Consider the following 14,396-nt stretch of genomic DNA (forward strand, 5'->3'; position numbering starts at 1 on the left):
TCGTTCACCTTCATCCTCTTCCTCTTCTCACTCGTTCACCTTCATCCTCTTCTTCTGGCGTCCGTCTCAACCGTTCATCCTCTTCCTCTTCTCACTCGTTCACCTTCATCCTCTTCCTCTTCGCACTCGTTCACCTTCATCCTCTTCCTCTTCTCACTCGTTCACCTTCATCCTCTTCTTCTCGCCTCCGTCTCAACGGTTCATCCTCTTCCTCTTCTCACTCGTTCACCTTCATCCACTTCCTCTTCTCACTCTTTCACCTTCATCCTCTTCTTCTCGCCTCCATCTCAACCGTTCATCCTCTTCCTCTTCTCACTCGTTCACCTGCATCCTCATCCTCTTCCTCTGTCTCCTGCTCCGACCTGCAGCTCTGGAGCTTCTTGTTGTTTCAGTTGAACGTTCCATCGGGCCTGTGGGTTGACAGGAGGACGGACGGAGGACTGAGATGATACAGGAGGAACAAACGTCGCTCTTTAAGTTTACAACTTGATTTTCCACGATGGGAAATCTGGAGCGAGCGAAGGAAAAGGAAAGAGATGACTCATCTCTTCATCGGGAGCAGGTTGGATTTAACATGTGTCATCATCCAAATGACCGAGGATAAGAATGATCAACGGAGGAAAATCTGAGGCATTCTTCGTCTATCGGATCATGACGATGACGCCGGAGCAAACAACAGACTTTGATAGAAAAGAGAATCTCTTCATTTATTTTCCTTCCTCATGGTTTTGTGCTCAGCGCTCCGGTGACCTTCCAACTATTTCAGCTCCGGCAGCGTTCCAGACCCGGAGTCATTCGCTGTGAAATAAGAGCAGCTGAGGAGACGCTTATATAACACAGGAACATATACGTGATGTTTGACTCCTGAATTATAATCACTCGCATCTGTTCAACCACGCAGTTGTTATTTGACCGATCTGTTAATTTTAAGATAGAAGCGATGGATGGATGAATAGATGGATGAATAGATGGATGAATAGATGGATGAATAGATGGATGAATAGAGGGATGAATAGATGGATGAATAGATGGATGAGTAGATGGATGACTAGAGGGATGAATAGATGGATGAATAGATGGATGAATAGATGGATGAATAGAGGGATGAATAGATGGATGAATAGATGGATGAGTAGATGGATGAATAGAGGGATGAATAGATGGATGAATAGATGGATGAAAAGATGGATGAATAGAGGGATGGATGAATAGATGGATGAATAGAGGGATGGATGAATAGATGGATGAATAGAGGGATGGATGAATAGATGGATGAATAGATGGATGAATAGATGGATGAGTAGATGGATGAATAGATGGATGAATAGATGGATGAATAGATGGATGAGTAGATGGATGAATAGAGGGATGAATAGATGGATGAATAGATGGATGAATAGATGGATGAATAGATGGATGAGTAGATGGATGAATAGAGGGATGAATAGATGGATGAATAGATGGATGAAAAGATGGATGAATAGAGGGATGGATGAATAGATGGATGAATAGAGGGATGGATGAATAGATGGATGAATAGAGGGATGGATGAATAGATGGATGAATAGATGGATGAATAGAGGGATGAATAGATGGATGAATAGATGGATGAATAGATGGATAATAGATGGATGAATAGATGGATGAAAAGATGGATGAATAGAGGGATGGATGAATAGATGGATGAATAGATGGATGAATAGAGGGATGAATAGATGGATGAATAGATGGATGAATAGAGGGATGAAAAGATGGATGAATAGAGGGATGAAAAGATGGATGAATAGATGGATGAATAGAGGGATGAATAGATGGATGAATAGATGGATGAAAAGATGGATGAATAGAGGGATGAATAGATGGATGAATAGATGGATGAATAGAGGGATGGATGAATAGATGGATGAATAGATGGATGAATAGATGGATGAATAGATGGATGAATAGATGGATGAATAGAGGGATGGATGAATAGATGGATGAATAGATGGATGAATAGAGGGATGAATAGATGGATGAATAGAGGGATGAATAGATGGATGAATAGATGGATGAATAGATGGATGAATAGCAAACAGATTTAATGGGATTTGCAGTGGAGTGTTGTCGCTGCACACCTCCAGAGAAATGATTGATGAGGTTTCTTTATTCAGGTGATGCCCATTAATCCACACTTGGCAGAGTGCGAGGTGATAAAGTTAAGTTATGAGATCTGGCATCACGATCTGCCGGAGAGTTTCAGTCCAGGTCCAGGTCCAGATCCAGATCCAGGTCCAGGTCCAGGTCCAGATCCAGATCCAGATCCAGGTCCAGGTCCAGATCCAGATCCAGGTCCAGGTCCAGGTCCAGATCCAGATCCAGATCCAGATCCAGGTCCAGATCCAGATCCAGATCCAGGTCCAGATCCAGATCCAGGTCCAGATCCAGATCCTGGTCCTGGTCCAGGTCTGAGGAGGATCTGACAGTCGAAGAGACGCTGTGATTTTTTCTGTTTGTTTTCATATGAAGCAGATTATTCCTGATGTGTTTTCAGCTTCTCTCATGATTTTAAACAGATTATATTCAACTGCAGCTTCTGTAGCAACACATGAGTTTTGTTTTTCTTAGAATAGAAACAAAGTCTGTTTTTTTTACCTGAATAATAGAAAGTCAGTCAGAGAGATTCACGTAGAAGGTTACTGATCATAATCCTGCGTTAAACGTCAGCGTCGTTTCAGTTTGATCCAGTTTTATTCTTGTTACTAATCCGATGTAATCTGAACTCATTTATCTCCTTGCATATTATTTAGTCATAACGGACAATATGCAGTTTTCTGCCACCAGGGGTCTCAGTCGAGCCAATAACAACATGGAGTGTGGTGAATGTGTGAAGTGCAGTGGCATGATGGGAGTTGTTGTCATCTCATCTCTTCAATCTCCTGAGGATTTATCATCATGACAGGTCTACACCAATGTTATCTCATCTCATCTGTCTGGACCCAATATCATTTTATGAATTACCATAACATTGAATCTTCTCTCATTTCATTTAATAACAGAGAATTTTACCTCATGTCATCTGATGGTGATCTGATTATCATCACTTCGCTTTCTTTCTCATCTCATGTCATTTTAACTTTACTTGAACCAACTCATCTTTGTGGATTTTCATTATCTTAATCTCTTGAACTCTTTTAGATTTAATATGAGGGTCCAGGTCCAGATCCAGATCCAGAACCAGAACCAGGTCCAGATCCAGATCCAGAACCAGATCCAGATCCAGGTCCAGGTCCAGATCCAGATCCAGATCCAGGTCCAGGTCCAGGTCCAGGTCCAGATCCAGATCCAGATCCAGGTCCAGGTCCAGATCCAGATCCAGATCCAGGTCCAGGTCCAGGTCCAGGTCCAGATCCAGATCCAGATCCAGGTCCAGGTCCAGATCCAGATCCAGATCCAGGTCCAGGTCCAGATCCAGATCCAGATCCAGGTCCAGATCCAGATCCAGATCCAGATCCAGATCCAGGTCCAGGTCCAGATCCAGATCCAGGTCCAGGTCCAGGTCCAGATCCAGATCCAGGTCCAGGTCCAGATCCAGATCCAGATCCAGATCCAGGTCCAGGTCCAGGTCCAGGTCCAGATCCAGATCCAGATCCAGGTCCAGGTCCAGATCCAGATCCAGGTCCAGGTCCAGATCCAGATCCAGATCCAGATCCAGATCCAGGTCCAGGTCCAGGTCCAGATCCAGATCCAGATCCAGGTCCAGATCCAGATCCAGGTCCAGATCCAGATCCTGGTCCTGGTCCAGGTCTGAGGAGGATCTGACAGTCGAAGAGACGCTGTGACTTTTTCTGTTTGTTTTCATATGAAGCAGATTATTCCTGATGTGTTTTCAGCTTCTCTCATGATTTTAAACAGATTATATTCAACTGCAGCTTCTGTAGCAACACATGAGTTTTGTTTTTCTTAGAATAGAAACAAAGTCTGTTTTTTTTATTTGCAAAATCTCCAGTTTTCAAATCAGATGCAATCGTGGGAAATAAATAATAATCAGGTCAACGATGGGCTTGATTTAGTGAACAGAGCTCTGGGCGTCTGTGTCACTTCCTGCAGGCGGAGAGCAGACGAGAGCAGACGAGAGCAGACGAGAGCAGACGAGAGCAGACGAGAGCAGACGAGAGCAGACGAGAGCAGACGGAGAGCAGACGGAGAGCAGACGAGAGCAGACGAGAGCAGACGAGAGCAGACGAGAGCAGACGAGAGCAGACGAGAGCAGACGAGAGCAGACGAGAGCAGACGAGAGCAGACGAGAAAAGACGGAGAGCAGACGAGAGCAGACGAGAGCAGACGAGAGCAGACGAGAGCAGACGGAGAGCAGACGGAGAGCAGACGATAGAAGACGAGAGCAGGCGGAGAGCAGACGATAGAAGACGAGAGCAGACGGAGAGCAGACGGAGAGCAGACGGAGAGCAGACGATAGAAGACGAGAGCAGGCGGAGAGAAGACGAGAGCAGACGAGAGCAGACGAGAGCAGAAGGAGAGCAGACGATAGAAGACGAGAGCAGGCGGAGAGAAGACGAGAGCAGGCGAGAGAAGACGAGAGCAGGCGAGAGCAGACGAGAGCAGGCGAGAGCAGACGAGAGCAGACGGAGAGCAGGCGAGAGCAGACGAGAGCAGACGAGAGCAGACGGAGAGCAGACGAGAGCAGGCGAGAGCAGACGAGAGCAGACGGAGAGCAGACGGAGAGAAGACGAGAGCAGACGAGAGCAGACGAGAGCAGACGGAGAGCAGACGGAGAGCAGACGGAGAGCAGACGATAGAAGACGAGAGCAGACGAGAGCAGACGAGAGCAGACGGAGAGCAGACGGAGAGCAGACGGAGAGCAGACGATAGAAGACGAGAGCAGGCGGAGAGAAGACGAGAGCAGACGAGAGCAGACGAGAGCAGACGGAGAGCAGACGATAGAAGACGAGAGCAGACGAGAGCAGACGAGAGCAGACGAGAGCAGACGGAGAGCAGACGGAGAGCAGACGGAGAGCAGACGATAGAAGACGAGAGCAGACGAGAGCAGACGAGAGCAGACGGAGAGCAGACGGAGAGCAGACGGAGAGCAGACGATAGAAGACGAGAGCAGGCGGAGAGAAGACGAGAGCAGACGAGAGCAGACGAGAGCAGACGGAGAGCAGACGGAGAGAAGACGAGAGCAGACGAGAGCAGACGAGAGCAGACGAGAGCAGACGAGAGCAGACGGAGAGCAGACGGAGAGCAGACGGAGAGCAGACGATAGAAGACGAGAGCAGGCGGAGAGAAGACGAGAGCAGACGAGAGCAGACGAGAGCAGACGGAGAGCAGACGGAGAGAAGACGAGAGCAGACGAGAGCAGACGAGAGCAGACGAGAGCAGACGGAGAGCAGACGGAGAGCAGACGGAGAGCAGACGATAGAAGACGAGAGCAGACGAGAGCAGACGGAGAGCAGACGGAGAGCAGACGATAGAAGACGAGAGCAGACGAGAGCAGACGAGAGCAGACGGAGAGCAGACGGAGAGCAGACGGAGAGCAGACGGAGAGCAGACGATAGAAGACGAGAGCAGGCGGAGAGAAGACGAGAGCAGACGAGAGCAGACGAGAGCAGACGGAGAGCAGACGGAGAGAAGACGAGAGCAGACGAGAGAAGACGAGAGCAGACGAGAGCAGACGAGAGCAGACGGAGAGCAGACGGAGAGCAGACGGAGAGCAGACGGAGAGCAGACGATAGAAGACGAGAGCAGGCGGAGAGAAGACGAGAGCAGACGAGAGCAGACGGAGAGAAGACGAGAGCAGACGAGAGCAGACGAGAGCAGACGAGAGCAGACGGAGAGCAGACGGAGAGCAGACGATAGAAGACGAGAGCAGACGAGAGCAGACGAGAGCAGACGGAGAGCAGACGGAGAGCAGACGGAGAGCAGACGATAGAAGACGAGAGCAGGCGGAGAGAAGACGAGAGCAGACGAGAGCAGACGAGAGCAGACGGAGAGCAGACGATAGAAGACGAGAGCAGGCGAGAGCAGGCGAGAGAAGACGGAGAGCAGACGAGAGCAGGCGAGAGCAGGCGAGAGCAGGCGAGAGAAGACGAGAGCAGACGGAGAGCAGACGAGAGCAGGCGAGAGCAGGCGAGAGAAGACGGAGAGCAGACGAGAGCAGGCGAGAGCAGGCGAGAGAAGACGAGAGCAGACGGAGAGCAGACGAGAGCAGGCGAGAGCAGACGAGAGCAGGCGGAGAGAAGACGAGAGCAGACTCCTGCTGTTTTTAACTTTCCGAGTGAGCAAGGACTCGTTTTCTGGACGACATTCGATGAGAAGGTTTTTCTTACATTGGCTCGATCGTCGTCCAGTGAAACATTGAGTTACTGGAGTTGTTTCATTTGCTTTAGTTATATAAACTTTTCAGACATTTCTGTCCAGATGTTCTGTCCCCGAGGCAGAGCTGCTTATTAATTACAAATCAAATAAAAACCATCACGCGTGTCTGTGGTTCACTATGAAGCAGCTGCTGTGATGACGAGGAGGAGGAAGGTTTCAGTTTGTTGTAATAGTGAAGCGTAAAACACAACGTGTCAGAGAGATTCCACCAATCACAGCCCTCGTCTTTAAAAACTATTTACTGGGATTCACGACAGATGTGTTTAACCCCACCCGTCTGGGACATCAAGGAGCTGAAATCAGATGCTCGTGTGTGTCAGCCCCGAGCCCGGCGGGAGGTAACTGATTCCTTCCTGTGCGGCGTTAGCGAACCACAAACTGATGCAACAACAACAACAACATCATGACCGACGAGCTGCTGGCTGTGTTTTAACGATCGGCCCTAAAAGCCACAACGCGCCGTAAAAACCACTTCGCCCTCTCGACTTCCTGGAGGAATTCTCATCACCTCGCAGCGAGAGGCCCAGTGGCCTGCAGCCGTCCCACAGAACTCCACCCTGATCCGATCAGAACGCTCCAGCTCCCATGTGTGGAAACACAATTCAATCAGAGGGAAACGGGAACGCATTCTCCGAGTCCGTCTCCGGGGAACAAACTGGTCTCATTTGTGAATTTACAGTTTTTCCAGCCAAGACATCAGAGGATGGAGATGTCAGTCGGACACTTCTTGTCCCGAGATATTACACCAACTATTAATCACACTCCGAATGATTGTGTTGACCCCTGATGACCTTTTCTGTTGACCATCCTCAGGTCAAAGTGGAAAACTTATTGAAATACGAAATTAATTAAATATTCCTCGGAAGTTGCACGTTTCATGATGTAAAGACGTTGTTGTTCCTAATGTTTTTGGTTGAGCTGCAACTTTTCTTTCAAGAATCATGATCAGGCCAAAATATGAATTAGACTAAAGATGTTATAATCTGGATTGTGTTCATTATTCTTCTAAACTTTATCAAACCAGCAAACTGACCTGCCTGCAGTACAGGTCATAAGCCCCGCCCCCTGGTCTCCAAGAGAAAATGGCTAATTGTACATTTGTCCCGATAATTCACAGATTATCATTAAATCATTTCTGTCCCAACTCTCAGAATGTTGAGTGTGGTTGTAAAGTTTGGTCCTTTGTCCTAAATGTCTTGAGACAGAGACAGAGCGTTACCATGGAGACAGACATTCTATCTGTTTGATGATGACACGTGATTCTCAGAGTTAAATACGTCACTCTGACTTGTATAGACAGGGTTTTTTGGGCACACCATGCACTGACCACTAGTTGATCTGATTATGAACTAGGAATCAAACTCTGTGGATGAAAACCATGTGACACGGCTGAAAGCTCCAGAACAGGCTCTCGACCTGTACCATTCTGTTGGAAGAACCATCCTGCAGCACTTTGTCGGTGAAACGAACCATGTGACCTCTGGGAAACACCGTCAGGGCTTTCATCAAATATTCACCGTCTGAATATCCGTTCTGAACTTTATCTTGTTTCATTATTGCTCTCTGACTCTTTTCTGTGGCACCTGCTCTCCACTGACCACTGGAATCCTCACACGACTCCATGACTCCACCAGTAGGTGACAAAGACCGTGGAGTCAGAGTTCACTTCATCAACTCGTCTTTACAGGCCCAGAGACTTTAAGAAGACTCGTAAATCCTGATGGAGTCTCGTCTTTGAACAGATCCACGTTCTGCTTCACAGAGGAAAAAAGAACAACCACTCAGATCTCAGATACAGTCGGAGTCAGAGTCAGTCAGTGACGCTGTGGGGTCTGTGATAAACACTCCAGTGGACAAATGACCTGATGACGACCTTCAGAAAGATCCGGGGGCAGCGAGAGAAAAACCTTCCTGACAACAACCAGTGTTCATCAGAAAAAACTCACATGGTGAAGATGGTTTCCAATCAGAAACTCTAATTAAAGAGTCTTTACACTCACAGCAAGTCAACGTCCATCCTCATCATCACCACCTGTCTGTCTGTCTGTCTGTCTGTCTGTCTGTCTGTCTGTCTGTCTGTCACACTCACTCACTCACTCACTCACTCACTCACTCACTCACTCACTCACTCACTCACTCACTCACTCACTCACTCACTCACTCACTCACTCACTCACTCACTCACTCACTCACTCACTCACTCACTCACTCACTCACTCACTCACTCACTCACTCACTCACTCACTCACTCACTCACACACACACACACACACACACACACACACACACACACACACACACACACACACACACACACACACACACACACACACACACACACACACACACACACACACACACACTCACACACACGCACACTCACTCACACACACTCACACTCACACACACACACACACACACACACACACTCACACACTCACACACTCTCTCTCTCACCTGGCAGGAGGCTGCAGGTCCACAACAGCAGCAGATAATAATCCATGAGTGTGTTAGATGAAGAGTTGCTGAAGCAGAGAGTCGGACAGAGTGTGAGTGATGTTGATGTTGGAGAGTTGATTCTGAAATCTGCTGCTCGGATGTGTGAAGAAGAGAGAGGAGGAAGAGGAGGAGGAGGGAGAGGTGGAGGGAGAGGAGGAGGGAGAGGTGGAGGGAGAGGTGGAGGGAGAGGAGGAGGGAGAGGTGGAGGGAGAGGTGGAGGGAGAGGAGGAGGAAGGAGGAGGAAGAGGAGGAGGAAGGAGAGGTGGAGGAAGAGGAGGAGGAGGAGGGAGGGGAGGAAGGAGAGGAGGAGGGAGAGGTGGAGGGAGAGGTGGAGGGAGAGGAGGAGGGAGAGGTGGAGGGAGAGGTGGAGGGAGAGGAGGAGGAAGGAGGAGGAAGAGGAGGAGGAAGGAGAGGTGGAGGAAGAGGAGGAGGAGGAGGGAGGGGAGGAAGGAGAGGAGGAGGAGGAGGGAGAGGAGGAGGAGGAGGAGGGAGGAGGAGGAGGAGGGAGAGGAGGAGGAGGAGGAGGGAGGAGGAGGAGGAGGGAGGAGGAGGAGGAGGGAGGGGAGGAAACACACCTCCTCCTGCCTCGTGTCTGCTTTAACACACACAGCATTAACTTCACGTTCCCTTAATGTCCTGATCGGTGCACAAACAGGAAATGCCTCCATTGTGTCTGCGCTCGCAGCGAGGACCAGATGTGAACATCTGTCTAATGATCCCGAGGGAAGTCCCAGGTCACAGCACATTCCTGAGGAACAGGTATCCAGACCGTTGTGAGGACCAGCTCATTGTCCCCAGAAGGCTTGAGTCCCCCCCCCCCACACACACACAGTCAATAAGAGCCTCCTGCAGTCGGCTGCTGTCACTCTGCTGGAAATAACAAGTGGAAACTCAGAGTCAAAGCTCTCTAGTTAAAGTGAAACAGACTAAATCAACCTGTAAATCAGCCCGAGGGTCTGAGAGCGAACAGGACGACCTGCTGCTGTCCAACACGTGAGCTGTACATAGAGACGGACCGAGGGACGGACGGATGACTGGAGGACGGACGGATGACTGGAGGACAGACTGATGACTGGAGGACGGACTGATGACTGGAGGACGGACGGATGACTGGAGGACGGACGGATGACTGGAGGACGGACTGATGACTGGAGGACGGACTGATGACTGGAGGACGGACTGATGACTGGAGGACGGACGGATGACTGGAGGACGGACGGATGAGTGGAGGACAGACTGATGACTGGAGGACGGACGGATGAGTGGAGGACGGACGGATGACTGGAGGACGGACGGATGACTGGAGGACAGACGGATGACTGAAGGACAGACGGATGACTGGAGGACAGAAGGACTTTCCCTTTGTCCTCTCACCAGCTGGTCCCTCACATGGGGCGACAGATGATTCCTCTTCACTACTTTTGCACAAAAACAGAAAATGATGATGAATATTCAGATTGCAAAGGATTGAAACCTTCCTGCGGGTCAACTCGATGTCACCTGCACGAGTCCAGTGAATGTTCTACAGGACGACACAGATGTGTGGGGTCGTCCCTGCAGACTGACCTGACTGGACACTCACAAACACCATGGTGAGAAAAGGATTCACTGGAATAAATAAAAAACAGGAAAAGTAGACGTCTGCAACATGAGAGGATTCAGAGACGTCCAGTCGAGACAGGAAACAAGTGTGAGATCGTTCCATCGGTCTGGAGACGAGCGGCGGGACAGAAGAGAAGTGACACTGAACACAAAGAAGCGTCCAGTCATTTCTCAAAATAAATGTTTACGAGCGTCATAATGTTCAACGCCCTGGTTTCTCATGGGTCAAACGTTGTTTTCTTTCTCATATTAAAGTTTATCTTCTGGTTTTAATTCAACTCAACAAAACAAAACTTGTCTGTTCAAAATGACGTGTTTAGAGGTTTTTTTTTCTTGAAAATGAATGTTTTCTGTTTTGCTTCTGTTCACGACACGATATCTTGTGTCTCCAGACTCAGGAGCCAATGAGACGATCGCTCAGCTAAACTCAAGGAAACTAAACCAAATAAACAAATGACAGCTAACCTAACTAGCAGTCAAGTAAACTAAAATGAGCTAAGCTCTGTTCTAACTGTTCTCTCTGTTCTAACTGTTCTCTCTGTTCTCTTGGTTCTAACTGTTCTCTTCCTTCTAACTGTTCTCTCTGTTCTCTTGGTTCTAACTGTTCTCTCTGTTCTAACTGTTCTCTTCATTCTAACTGTTCTCTCTGTTGTCTGTCCTGACTGTTCTCTCTGTTCTAACTGTTCTCTCTGTTCTAACTGTTCTCTCTGTTCTAACTGTTCTCTTCATTCTAACTGTTCTCTCTGTTGTCTGTTCTGACTGTTCTCACTGTTCTGACTGTTCTCTCTGTTCTGACTGTTCTCTCTGTTCTGACTGTTCTCTCTGTTCTAACTGTTCTCTTCCTTCTAACTGTTCTCTCTGTTCTCTCTGTTCTAACTGTTCTGACTGTTCTCACTGTTCTAACTGTTCTAACTGTTCTCTCTGTTCTCACTGTTCTGACTGTTCTCTCTGTTCTAACTGTTCTCTTCATTCTAACTGTTCTCTGTTGTCTGTTCTAATTGTTCTCTCTGTTCTAACTGTTCTCTTCATTCTAACTGTTCTCTGTTGTCTGTTCTAACTGTTCTCTCTGTTCTAACTGTTCTCTTCATTCTAACTGTTCTCTGTTGTCTGTCCTGACTGTTCTCTCTGTTCTAACTGTTCTCTCTGTTCTAACTGTTCTCTTCATTCTAACTGTTCTCTTCATTCTAACTGTTCTCTGTTGTCTGTTCTAACTGTTCTCTCTGTTCTAACTGTTCTCTTCGTTCTAACTGTTCTCTGTTGTCTGTCCTGACTGTTCTCTCTGTTCTAACTGTTCTCTCTGTTCTAACTGTTCTCTGTTGTCTGTTCTAACTGTTCTCTCTGTTCTAACTGTTCTCTCTGTTCTAACTGTTCTCTTCATTCTAACTGTTCTCTGTTGTCTGTTCTAACTGTTCTCTCTGTTCTAACTGTTCTCTTCGTTCTAACTGTTCTCTCTGTTGTCTGTTCTAACTGTTCTCTCTGTTCTAACTGTTCTCTTCATTCTAACTGTTCTCTTCATTCTAACTGTTCTCTGTTGTCTGTTCTAACTGTTCTCTCTGTTCTAACTGTTCTCTTCATTCTAACTGTTCTCTCTGTTGTCTGTTCTAACTGTTCTCTCTGTTCTAACTGTTCTCTTCATTCTAACTGTTCTCTTCGTTCTAACTGTTCTCTCTGTTGTCTGTTCTAACTGTTCTCTCTGTTCTAACTGTTCTCTTCATTCTAACTGTTCTCTTCATTCTAACTGTTCTCTGTTGTCTGTTCTAACTGTTCTCTCTGTTCTAACTGTTCTCTTCGTTCTCACTGTTCTGACTGTTCTCTCTATTCTAACTGTTCTCTCTGTTCTCACTGTTCTGACTGTTCTCACTGTTCTGACTGTTCTCTCTGTTCTAACTGTTCTCTTCCTTCTAACTGTTCTCTCTGTTCTCTTGGTTCTAACTGTTCTGACTGTTCTCTCTGTTCTCTTCGTTCTAACTGTTCTCTCTGTTGTCTGTCCTGACTGTTCTCTCTGTTCTAACTGTTCTCTCTGTTCTAACTGTTCTCTTCATTCTAACTGTTCTCTCTGTTGTCTGTTCTGACTGTTCTCTTCCTTCTAACTGTTCTGACTGTTCTCTCTGTTCTCTTCGTTCTAACTGTTCTCTCTGTTGTCTGTCCTGACTGTTCTCTCTGTTCTAACTGTTCTCTCTGTTCTAACTGTTCTCTTCGTTCTAACTGTTCTCTCTGTTGTCTGTCCTGACTGTTCTCTCTGTTCTAACTGTTCTCTCTGTTCTAACTGTTCTCTTCGTTCTAACTGTTCTCTCTGTTCTCTTCGTTCTAACTGTTCTGTCTGTTGTCTGTCCTGACTGTTCTCTCTGTTCTAACGGTTCTCTCTGTTCTAACTGTTCTCTTCGTTCTAACTGTTCTCTCTGTTGTCTGTCCTGACTGTTCTCTCTGTTCTAACTGTTCTCTCTGTTCTAACTGTTCTCTTCGTTCTAACTGTTCTCTCTGTTGTCTGTTCTAACTGTTCTCTTCATTCTAACTGTTCTCTCTGTTGTCTGTCCTGACTGTTCTCTTCGTTCTAACTGTTCTCTTCGTTCTAACTGTTCTCTTCGTTCTAACTGTTCTCTTCGTTCTAACTGTTCTCTGTTGTCTGTCCTGACTGTTCTAACTGTTCTCTTCGTTCTAACTGTTCTCTTCGTTCTAACTGTTCTCTCTGTTCTAACTGTTCTCTCTGTTCTAACTGTTCTCTTCGTTCTAACTGTTCTCTGTTGTCTGTCCTGACTGTTCTCTCTGTTCTAACTGTTCTCTCTGTTCTAACTGTTCTCTTCGTTCTAACTGTTCTCTCTGTTGTCTGTCCTGACTGTTCTCTCTGTTCTAACTGTTCTCTCTGTTCTAACTGTTCTCTTCGTTCTAACTGTTCTCTCTGTTCTCTTCGTTCTAACTGTTCTCTCTGTTGTCTGTCCTGACTGTTCTCTCTGTTCTAACTGTTCTCTCTGTTCTAACTGTTCTCTTCGTTCTAACTGTTCTCTCTGTTGTCTGTCCTGACTGTTCTCTCTGTTCTAACTGTTCTCTCTGTTCTAACTGTTCTCTTCGTTCTAACTGTTCTCTCTGTTCTCTTCGTTCTAACTGTTCTCTCTGTTGTCTGTCCTGACTGTTCTCTCTGTTCTAACTGTTCTCTCTGTTCTAACTGTTCTCTTCGTTCTAACTGTTCTCTCTGTTGTCTGTCCTGACTGTTCTAACTGTTCTCTTCGTTCTAACTGTTCTCTCTGTTGTCTGTCCTGACTGTTCTAACTGTTCTCTTCGTTCTAACTGTTCTTTCTGTTGTCTGTCCTGACTGTTCTCTTCGTTCTAACTGTTCTCTCTGTTGTCTGTCCTGACTGTTCTCTCTGTTCTAACTGTTCTCTCTGTTCTAACTGTTCTCTTCGTTCTAACTGTTCTCTCTGTTGTCTGTCCTGACTGTTCTAACTGTTCTCTTCGTTCTAACTGTTCTCTCTGTTCTAACTGTTCTCTCTGTTCTAACTGTTCTCTCTGTTGTCTGTCCTGACTGTTCTCTCTGTCCTGACTGTTCTAACTGTTCTCTTCGTTCTAACTGTTCTCTCTGTTCTAACTGTTCTCTTCGTTCTAACTGTTCTCTCTGTTGTCTGTTCTAACTGTTCTCTTCGTTCTAACTGTTCTCTCTGTTGTCTGTCCTGACTGTTCTAACTGTTCTCTTCGTTCTAACTGTTCTCTCTGTTGTCTGTCCTGACTGTTCTAACTGTTCTCTTCGTTCTAACTGTTCTCTTCGTTCTAACTGTTCTCTTCGTTCTAACTGTTCTCTTCGTTCTAACTGTTCTCTGTTGTCTGTCCTGACTGTTCTCTCTGTTCTAACTGTTCTCTCTGTTCTAACTGTTCTCTCTGTTCTAACTGTTCTCTTCGTTCTAACTGTTCTCTCTGCTCTAACTGTTCTC

General features: G+C 46.9%; 1 protein-coding gene across 2 annotated transcripts in view; it reads right to left on the bottom strand.

The window, feature by feature from the left end:
* Positions 1-9,008, bottom strand: part of itga11b (integrin, alpha 11b) — a 30,179-nt gene extending 21,171 nt beyond the window's left edge. Inside the window, exon 1 of one of the 2 annotated variants that reach the window (XM_047333607.1) lies at positions 8,833-9,008. In XM_047333607.1, coding sequence (XP_047189563.1) covers positions 8,833-8,878 — 46 coding nt within the window. In that variant the 5' untranslated portion in view covers positions 8,879-9,008. The remainder of the gene's footprint in view (positions 1-8,832) is intronic. The other variant, XM_047333608.1, reaches the window with a different exon arrangement.
* Between the last annotated feature and the right edge of the window lie 5,388 nt (positions 9,009-14,396).

This window comes from Scophthalmus maximus, chromosome 7, assembly GCF_022379125.1.
Source record: "Scophthalmus maximus strain ysfricsl-2021 chromosome 7, ASM2237912v1, whole genome shotgun sequence".
Classification (NCBI taxonomy): Eukaryota; Metazoa; Chordata; class Actinopteri; order Pleuronectiformes; family Scophthalmidae; genus Scophthalmus; species Scophthalmus maximus.